The 9,267-nt window shown below is 47.9% G+C and overlaps 1 protein-coding gene across 1 annotated transcript; it reads left to right on the forward strand.

The window, feature by feature from the left end:
- Window positions 1-320: 320 nt before the first annotated feature.
- On the forward strand, window positions 321-7,627 carry ZDHHC22 (zDHHC palmitoyltransferase 22). The gene is made up of 2 exons (XM_075753814.1): window positions 321-1,270; window positions 5,577-7,627. The coding sequence occupies exons 1-2, from the start codon at window positions 709-711 to the stop codon at window positions 5,840-5,842; spliced, it is 828 nt and encodes a 275-aa protein (XP_075609929.1). The 5' UTR covers window positions 321-708; the 3' UTR covers window positions 5,843-7,627.
- The last annotated feature ends 1,640 nt before the right edge of the window (window positions 7,628-9,267 follow it).

The raw sequence follows: 9,267 nt of genomic DNA on the forward strand, positions 1-9,267 counted from the left end.
CGCCCGGCCGGCGGGGATGCGCCGTGCCCGGCCGGAGCCGCGCTGCGGCTGCGGGGCCGCCCCGGCTCGGTAGCCCCGCGCCGCAGGTTGCATCCGGACAGCACTTCACCAGCTGTTTTGTGCATTTTCTAATTTCGTGCAGAGCAGGGCAGCGGTCATAGAGGTAATCTGTAGATCCGTGGCTTTAAAGGATAAATTAGAGCATTGGATTTGATCCGTATTGCAGTGGATTAGAGCAACCTCTCCCCCCTCCCCTTCTCCTCCCCCCCCCCCCCCTTCAATTCACTCCCCCCTCCTCCAGCACCACCTTTTTTCCTCTCATGCAATACCAAAACTGACCCTGCCTGGCAGAGGGACTCTGCTAGGCGAGCAGAGCGGTGCCCACATCGCCGGCACACCGCGGGAGCCGGCTCTCCCCTCCAGCCTCCGCAGCCCCTCCGGGGCATCGCTGCTGCAAGTTCCCCGGAGGCAGACGCCGGGGCCGGGGTGTCTCCTGCGGGCGCCGGGGAGCTGTCGCTGCCCACGGGCTGTCCCTTTGCCCCCGCCCGGCCGGGGCCGTGGGGCGGCGGCGAGGGAGAGCGGCCCCCGGAGGGCATTTCCCGGAGGCAACGGGGCCAGGACCCGGCAGGAAATGGAAGGATGAAGTGTGCAGCCGGAGCGGTGATGTTCCTTCTCTCCTTGCTTTCCCCTGCAGGAACGTAATCCACAATGCTAGTTCTCAGGTTGCTCAATGTTGTCGCTCCAGCCTACTTCTTGTGCATCTCCCTAGTGACCTTCGTCCTCCAGATCTTTCTCTTCATCCCCAGCATGTTCAGAGACCCTTCCACCACCCCACTTTTCTCTCCTGCTCTGCTGCATGGGGCCCTCTTCCTCTTCCTCTCAGCTAATGCCCTGGGCAACTACGTCCTTGTGATCCAGAGCTCCCCCGAGGACTTGGGCAAGGGCTTAAACTTGGGCGAAGGAGCCGAAGTGGTGGCGGACTGGCTGGATGGAAGCAGGTCCCCTGGCTCAGCCTTGCCCAGCACTCACTTCTGTAGACTGTGTGCCAGAGTCACCCAGAGGCATGACCACCACTGTTTCTTCACAGGGAACTGCATCGGGAGCAGGAACATGCGAAACTTCATCATGTTCTGCCTCTACACCTCCCTGGCTTGCCTTGACTCCCTGGTGGCAGGCATGGCTTACATTTCTGCTGCACTCTCCATGTCCTTTGCGAACCCGCTGGCCTTCCTCACTCTTCTGCCTCACTCCATCAGCCAGTTCTTCTCAGGTAAGGACTCCTTCCTTGGAGATGAGGAGCGTCTTCCTCCTCCAGGGCTCCTGGGGTGGGGGGGACATGATCTTCCTCGGGTAGATGTGTGCGGGGAGCAGTGGTGGGGAAATGGGCAAGAGGGACAATTGGTCATGTTTAACAAAGCCCTCTTTGGAGGCCAGGGACAGCTTTTGCAAAGGACTTTGTTTCACCTGAAATAGAGGCTGGGACCCGCTCCAGGTTACAGCTACAGCCCTAATCCTTATGTGTTAGGCTCCGGAAAATGCTCCATAACCACCTTGCTGGTGATAGAATAGGGATATCTGTCATGCAGGGAGTGTGTTGCAATTAGAGAGAGGAGAGGGATTTCACTCACTGTACTGCAGGTGAGGGGGATCTTTTGCCCACTGCAGAGGTGGGGGATCTGTAGGTTTTTGTATCCTACAAGCCTGCAGGTTCCCCATATGTCAGCGGAGATATTCTCATTCTCTTCATCCAGGTCCACTCACCCTCTCCACTGTCACCCACCTCCTGCCTCCTGGCAGCACAAACTTACTGAGATCTTGCCATCCTTCTAGCACAGGAGAACTGGGGTTCAGGCAACAGAAACCAAGAGAGAAGTTAATGTGACATGATTAGCCACCTCTCTTGTGACCCCAGTCTGGGACACAAGTCCACAGAGAACCAGGGGAAATTAGCTGTGCCTGCTCTTTGCAAGAGCTTCACACCAAAAGCAAGTATCTTTCTCCTTGTCCCCATCTGTTATCCTTCCTTCTGCTTCTCCCCCCTTTCCCCTCTCTCCCTGCCTTTCCATAAATCTCCCCAACCCTTCCCCTTCCACCTCCTGATTCAGTTCCCACAAGTCTTTCTCTGCTCTTCCAGCCTTGCCTCTTCACCTTTCAACATACCTTCAAACTCTCCAACCTCAACCCTTTCTCTGTCCAAACCCAAGAGCTAAATAAAACCCGGTCTCAGAGGAGGGAATATGCAGACAGCCTAGACCGTAACTCTGCCCTGAAAGCAACTGCAGAAAAATGCCTTTTCCCCCCCTATGCAGCTCATGCCTTGCACACTTAGATCTGCTTTTCTTAGACTAAAATAGGTATCCCATATATTTTAGCTTTGCAGATTCAGCTGAGCTCAGTAAGAAGGGCCCGGAGTCTGTTTTGGCTCACGCACCATCACCAGAAGTGTTGATTACGGTCTGAGCATGGAGTCTCTGCTGCTGGGGATACAGGAGCCAGAGAGGCCCCAGCTTGCTTTTCAGATTCCAGGCTGGGTTTGCAGGGTTGCCATCTGAAAACAAACAAATATCTCTCTACTTGGCAAATTAGCAGATTTGTCATGGTAATCACTGAGAGACAATAAACATGAAATCCTGCCATGACATTTTTATGGAGTCATTTTTCCAAGTGGAAGAATTTTTGTAAATAATGTTGCATGAGCTTCACCAGCATTAAAAACACTGGGAATGATTTTCCCCTGTGCCTAAGCTCTGCTCAGCACAGCAGCCTGGGAGGGGGAGCAGGGATGTGGGAGGAGATTATCAAGGCATTAGTTGTCTCTGACTCTGAGGGCTCATCTGCACCGAGCTGAGTCCTGGCATATATTTGAAGAGCCACTGAAGTGCCCCAGCTCTGGTGTCAGCAACTGCAGTGCCAAAACCAGCACGTGGGCAGGGTTTGAGTGGGACACAGCAGGGTTGGGTGCGGGGCTGGGAGCTGGGAGCCAGAACACCCTTGAGAGGCAGCAGCTCCCAGCAGCTCCCACCAAGCTTCTAGCTCGGGCGGGGTGAAAACTGCTGCCTCACACAGCAAAATACGGGTGCCTGGTGTCTCGGTTGCTTGGGAAGAAGGACCTGCTGCGTTTCTTCCAGCACAATTAACCTCCAGTTCAGGAATGAAAAACACAGCCTGGAATAGTTACCTGGAAGGGTTGTCCACCCAATATTTTTCAGCTAACATAACTATTACTTAAGGGTTGTTGCGGGATCCAAACAGAGCATCGCTATAGCAGGGAAAAAACTTTACCTTTCTTCTTCTCCATCATGCCCTCTGCACTGGAGGAGGAGTAAAGGAGGATGAAGGGTGAATCTGCTGGTCTTATGTCAGCTGCGTGTTCCCTGCTTTCACGCTGGGAAAATTTTCATTTGGCTTGTTCTACCCAGGCTGTGCTCAGGCATGGATTTCAGAATCTGACCCAGAGTCTCTAATTTCAGCCTGTGATTCAGCTTTTTTTTGGCATAGATAATGTATGGCAATAAGCTTGAGATCACACCAGGTCAGTTAGAGCGAAAGTGAATCCGAGACTAAAATGGGCTATGGTGATGAAGGTCAAATGGAGAGTACTTTTATAAACACAGGTCAGATTGGATCCACAAAAGAAATTATAGAAAATGCTTTATGTGGGTAACCTGAAGAAAAGGCTAAAAAAATCATGTAACTAGAAAGCATGGCTCAGATATGCTTAATATTTGCAAGGGGAAACAAGGGTAATTACTTTCTTGATGTTGAATTTCAGCAGCTTATAGAAATAAAGCTTACAGCCGCCTTGCAAAGGCTCTAAACAAAACAGCCGTCTCTCTCCATACCCCATCTGAATATTGGTGGTAGGAAAGAACAAATGTCTGTCGCACTCCGGCCCAGTAAAAGAGGGGCAGAGAAGCCCATACTTGGCTCTGGGCTTGCTACCTGATAGATTAACTTATTCTGACAGAATTGGTATGAGGATTTGTCATTATCCTAAGGGGTTTGTTCTTCCCTTGCTGTATTGCATACAAAGCCCACTGAGCTGAATGGGATCTAATGAGAAGGGAAAGATGACATTGCATTTAGGAAGAAAACTGAATGACTCGTGTGCCTTTTTCCAGTGAGGACAATCTCTGAAAGCTCGAGGCTGTAGTCAGTGTCCTTACAAATCATCCTCAGAGGGGCCTGCAGGCTGAGCCTAAAGCTTGACATGATTGTCACGGGTCAGCCCCAATCTCTCACTTACAGCACTGCCAGGTGGAGAAGTTGGGATTCACAGATTGCAAAACCAGATGACACCACCTAATCCAGCCTTCTGTGTAAGAGAAGCAAGGGATGCTTATCCAGCCACCCTTGTACTGAACTCACAACCTGAAGCAGCCTCGTACCTGTTTCAGGCAGTACACCTCTGTTGTCCATGCAGTCCCTTCTCCAGCAGAATTGCCCTTGTAGGGCCTAAGAGCAACCAGAGCTTTCACCTGCCTGAGTCTCTCTGCCCCATGGTCTTCCAGAGGGATGGGAGGATGAGAGCTTTTTCATTTCTAAGTGTCGCAGGAACCAGTGAGAGGATGTCAGCTATTTATACCACTATTGACACACATTTAATTTTCTTTGTGTGCTTGTGTGTAAATATGGATGGTTAATAATATACCAATATACACAAAATACGTGTGTACACATTCAGATGCAAACACAGAGAATATTATTTTAATGGGTTTAGAGCTGCCTACGCACTGAAAGGTCACTCAGTGATACCTGCTATTATACTAATATTTTCCAGAAGGAGTTCTAAAATCATTGTAGAGGAAAGGCCCCGCAGAATATTTTTATTTAAATATATTCAGCATAAATATATACTACAAAAACAGTTGAATTAGGAGCTTCAGACCTACAAAGTATTTTGAGTATTCTAGCAGCAGCTTTAAAAGAGGAATTTGGATTGTATTTTGGAAAGTTTTCTGTTTCTTGCATTCATATGAAAACTGCCTTTACCCAATGGTAGGAAAGTCATTACTGATTTATTTTTCTCTTTTAACATATTTTTATATATATATATATATATATATAAAAACATATAGTGATTTGAGAGAGAAATCCCAAATCTGTCTGTTTACTATTAATGCACACAGTAAGACTTCTGGAAGCATCTACATGCTATAGAACGCACATCTTTTTTCAAAAGGAACCTAGAAATCTTAGTTTCACTGTGATGAGCAGGCAGACCCTTAAATGAATTAACCATTCTTCAAAATAGTGCTGAAGTCTTACAGAAATGTCTCACCTCTGGCTGAATTCGCCCCTGTAATCTAGATCATCACATTAACAGCAAAGGGAGAAGTGTACGGAGACCATAATCATTTTAGTATTTCCCCAGCAGGGTCCATTCCATCAGATGCTACAAAGGAATCAATTTATATAGTTAGAGCAACCAGCCTGTCTTGCTCCTAACTCCCCACTTGTGGCCAGAGAATACAGGCAGCTCGTCAGTTCTTGGGGCTGAGTGTTACGCTGGCTTGTGAGGCGTGTCTAAACTCTTTCTTTTATTGCCCTCCCTCTCCCCGACTCTTGGTCTGCAGGAGCTCTCCTTAGCTCTGAGATGTTTGTCATCCTCATGCTCTACCTCTGGCTTGGGATTGGACTGGCCTGCGCCGGCTTCTGCTGCCACCAGATGCTGCTGATCCTGCGTGGGCAGACGCGGTACCAGGTGCGGAAAGGGATGGTGGTAAGAGCCCGGCCTTGGAGGGAGAACCTGCAAGAGGTCTTTGGCAAGAGGTGGCTGCTAGGGCTTCTCATCCCTGTGCTGAACGTGGGAAGTGACTACCGTAGGCAGAAAGAGAAATAAAATCCCTGGGCGTGCGTGTGCATCCCATGCACACACCACCTCCCCTGTTGTCTCCCACTGTCTCCTGGATCACTGAAGAGCTGGGCTACTCCATCTCTCGGGCTTGCAGCCTCTGTGGGAGGAAAGGACTGGCTATCAAACAGAATAAATTTAGCATATTAACAAGGAGATCACAAACCATGTAGATGAAGAGATACTGCAGCTTAGTAGTCACATCACTGCACCTGCATACATGGCAACAGTCTTCAAACTAGCAGAAAAATTAGTCAGACCCTCCTGTGGCTTTCTGCCTGACTCCTCCAGCCCCCAGCCCCATTAGCCACCCTATAGAGTCCCTAATGAACCGTAGCAGGAGCTTTCAGAGAGCCTAGGCTGCCGTGGTAGACTGCAAAACAAGTGTCTGCTCCTTGGGAGGGTTTAGCAGCGTGCCTTTTTGGCTCTTACATACTTGAGGTAACTTCACAGTACTGAGAAGCCTTTAATGACAGAACTGCAATGCAATCAAGCTGTCCTAGGAGCAGGCTATGCACATGGCTAATGCGGCAGGTAAACCTTCTCTCCACAGGCTAGAAAATCAGGAAGAAAACAAAGAGAAATTCAGAATTTCTCATTTCTATTCTTGATCTGCTCCCTATGCAATGATGTGTCAGAACTGTAGCTCTGCTACTTATTTTTAGCAGTCCTTTGCCCAATGGCACAGTCCAGGCAAAGATGCCCTTCTGACAGGGAGCAGCAAGCAGATAAATCATGATCAGATGGAGGTACAAGGAGAGGAAACCGCAAAGGTGAATGAAAAGGCTGTGTTTGAGAAGCTGTGCGATGAGGCAGGCTGTGCGTGCCTGGGAGAGAGAGGGAAGTGTGGACACACAGCGAGCTGTCAGGAGGGTGCCAAAAGCTCTGCTGATGTGTCTGAGCTCTGATGCATCGCCCTCTCGCAGGGGGCACCTGCACCATTAGCGCTGTGAAGAGTTAAAAACCCCAGAAGACAGGGAGGTTTTCCGGCCAGTCAGGACGCTTCACTTTGCACTAAAATAAACAAACAATTTTTTACCTCGGACATCCCTGCCACACCGTAGTTATAGGGCAATTCCCTCTCACATTGCTGCAGAGGGGTAAATTCATCCATGTTATAACTCCATTAAGGAGGTTAATGGAATTACTACAGGGATTAATCAGCCTAATGTGTCAGTTGTTTTCTAGCTGCAGCAACAGCCCATGAGATCAGTGCTGAGATCCTACGCTAATAGGTGCCTTAAGAAAGGATACCATGACATCTCTACCAGGATCATAGCACTGGATTCCCCAGCAGCTGCAACAAGAAGCCTCCATTTTGGCAAACTGCATCAGCTTATGCAGGCTGGATAGGAATCCATTGTTTCTCTTTAACAGGCTGGGGAGTATGCTGACAAGTTGTGAAAAATGTCATTTTTTTCCTTGGAAATATTCTTGGTGCGTCCCAGGTAGGGGAATGCACCTGCTTTCATCCTTGCGTTTCTCACGAGCCAGAACAGAGGCACTACATTCATTCCTACAGGCTTTGTAACCACCCTTCACTGCTTCACACTTGTACACACGTTTGGATCAATAACAAACAAAGTCTATTGTGATGAGCAGAGTAACCGTGAAAATATACTGGAAAAACCCTTAGCAGGGTAATTAAAACATGTAGGATATACATCCTTCCACACTGTGTGTGTTCGCATGAATGCACTGCTGTTTCCATGTGTAATACGCTGTATTTTCACTAAGAGTGAACAATAAAAAGTGTTCTGGTTTTTAATATGAGCTGCATTGTGCTTTTTGACAGTTCATTAGCTGTCTCTGTACATTTGTTACAGTATACACACGGACAAGCTGAAAGAAAAAGTTAGGATTTCTTTATCGTCTTTGCCAATAATTCACCATATTATTTTGGACAAGTCCTTTCACCCTTCCTACTTTAATGCAATGACCAATATAAAATGCATCTAATAACCAACTTGCAGATCCATTCTAATTTCTATTTATAAATTACACTATCAACCTCAACTGAAAGCTACAGGAAAATTAAGCTGTCATCATCGCCCACAAACAGCATCTCGACATAAATTACTCCTTACTGGCATGACGGCATCAAGGTGAGCAGACAGTCACCTTGTTGCTGGAACCGGAGCCAGCGCCTCATGCCATACACCTCGCCTTGGAAGGATTCCCAGGATTATTCTCGTTCCACAGACTGGTTGATCCAACTTTTTTTCTGTATATATCTAAAGGCAACAGGGTCCCAACATTTCAGCCAGCAGCTTCCTCACGTCAGCAGAAATTATGGTTTGACACCCTCGCCCTCTGCTTTTGGCGTTTGATTGACACTGCAGCCTTGGGCAGCTCATGGCACTGGTTGCCTGCTGCCACGCTGCCTCAGGCTGTAAGCTCTTCTGGGCCGCACGCTGAGAAGGGCACAACCAACTCAGAGTTTCGGTGGGCCACTCTGCAAGGACAGCCCCCACGCAGCACAACAGGATTAGTTGTCCATGAAGCCTGTTGCCTCTTCACACCAGGGTTGGATCACGCCCGGCCCCTGTGTCTGTCCTCACCACAAAGTCTCGGTCCTTGCTGAAGCACAGAGAGATGCCAGTTTGAGTAACTGCAGCACAGTTCCGCACAATTACTCTTCCTGTCAGACACCCGTGTTCCTGGCTGTAAATCGCTGCATTGCCATTTCATGCAGCTAAACGGTTCCTTTGTGGCAAAGTACTGGATTTCAGCAGTAGTGGTGGGACTTTCAGATGGATACAACCTTTACAGCTATGATCCTCTGGGATAAAAAGTGCTATAAAAATGTAACATTAGACTGACCCTGTATATTGGCTTATTTCTCTGCTCATTCCCAAGTGTGTGGACTGCCCTGTTTGGAGTATAGTAGTGTAGTGGTTCTGCAGGAACAGTTGAAAGTAGCTCTTTAATTATCCAGCTGCCCTGACACCCCTTCCTTGTCATACGTGTGCATCCACTTACAGAAATCCTTGGCAAGAAAATGTAACAGGGCTCAACAACTGTGAACAGAACCTTTGCTCTTAGCTATGGTTTAGTAAATGAAGGCTGAGCTCAATGGCAATGTCACAAATTCTAAATCTATTCAATGGCTCTAAAGTTTCATAAGGACAAATAATAAAAGCTTCTAATTTTCTGTGCTTAGACAGCCATTAGTTATTATTTGCATTTTATTAAATAGCAGCTGTAATAGCAAACAAATTTTGGAACATGATTTCTTGTGACAACGTCTAAATACATGTAAGGTTTTAAAAACAAACACTTAGGTCTTCTCTGGCTTTGGAAAATCAGATGGGCATAATTTCTTCCCTGATAGTGCTAGTGGCTGAAGTAAAAGCTCCTTGTTGCTTAGTGGCTTTTTTATTTTAAGTGCAGCTAGCTGAAAAAAATGGTGC

This window comes from Balearica regulorum, chromosome 5, assembly GCF_011004875.1.
Source record: "Balearica regulorum gibbericeps isolate bBalReg1 chromosome 5, bBalReg1.pri, whole genome shotgun sequence".
In the NCBI taxonomy this organism is placed as follows: Eukaryota; Metazoa; Chordata; class Aves; order Gruiformes; family Gruidae; genus Balearica; species Balearica regulorum.

Excerpts from the sequence above, each read along its gene's own strand:
- ZDHHC22 (XM_075753814.1), top strand. The coding sequence starts at position 709 with ATGCTAGTTCTCAGGTTGCTCAATGTTGTCGCTCCAGCCTACTTCTTG. Across the intron at positions 1,271-5,576 it reads CATCAGCCAGTTCTTCTCAG|GAGCTCTCCTTAGCTCTGAG; the intron begins GTAAGGACTCCT and ends CTTGGTCTGCAG.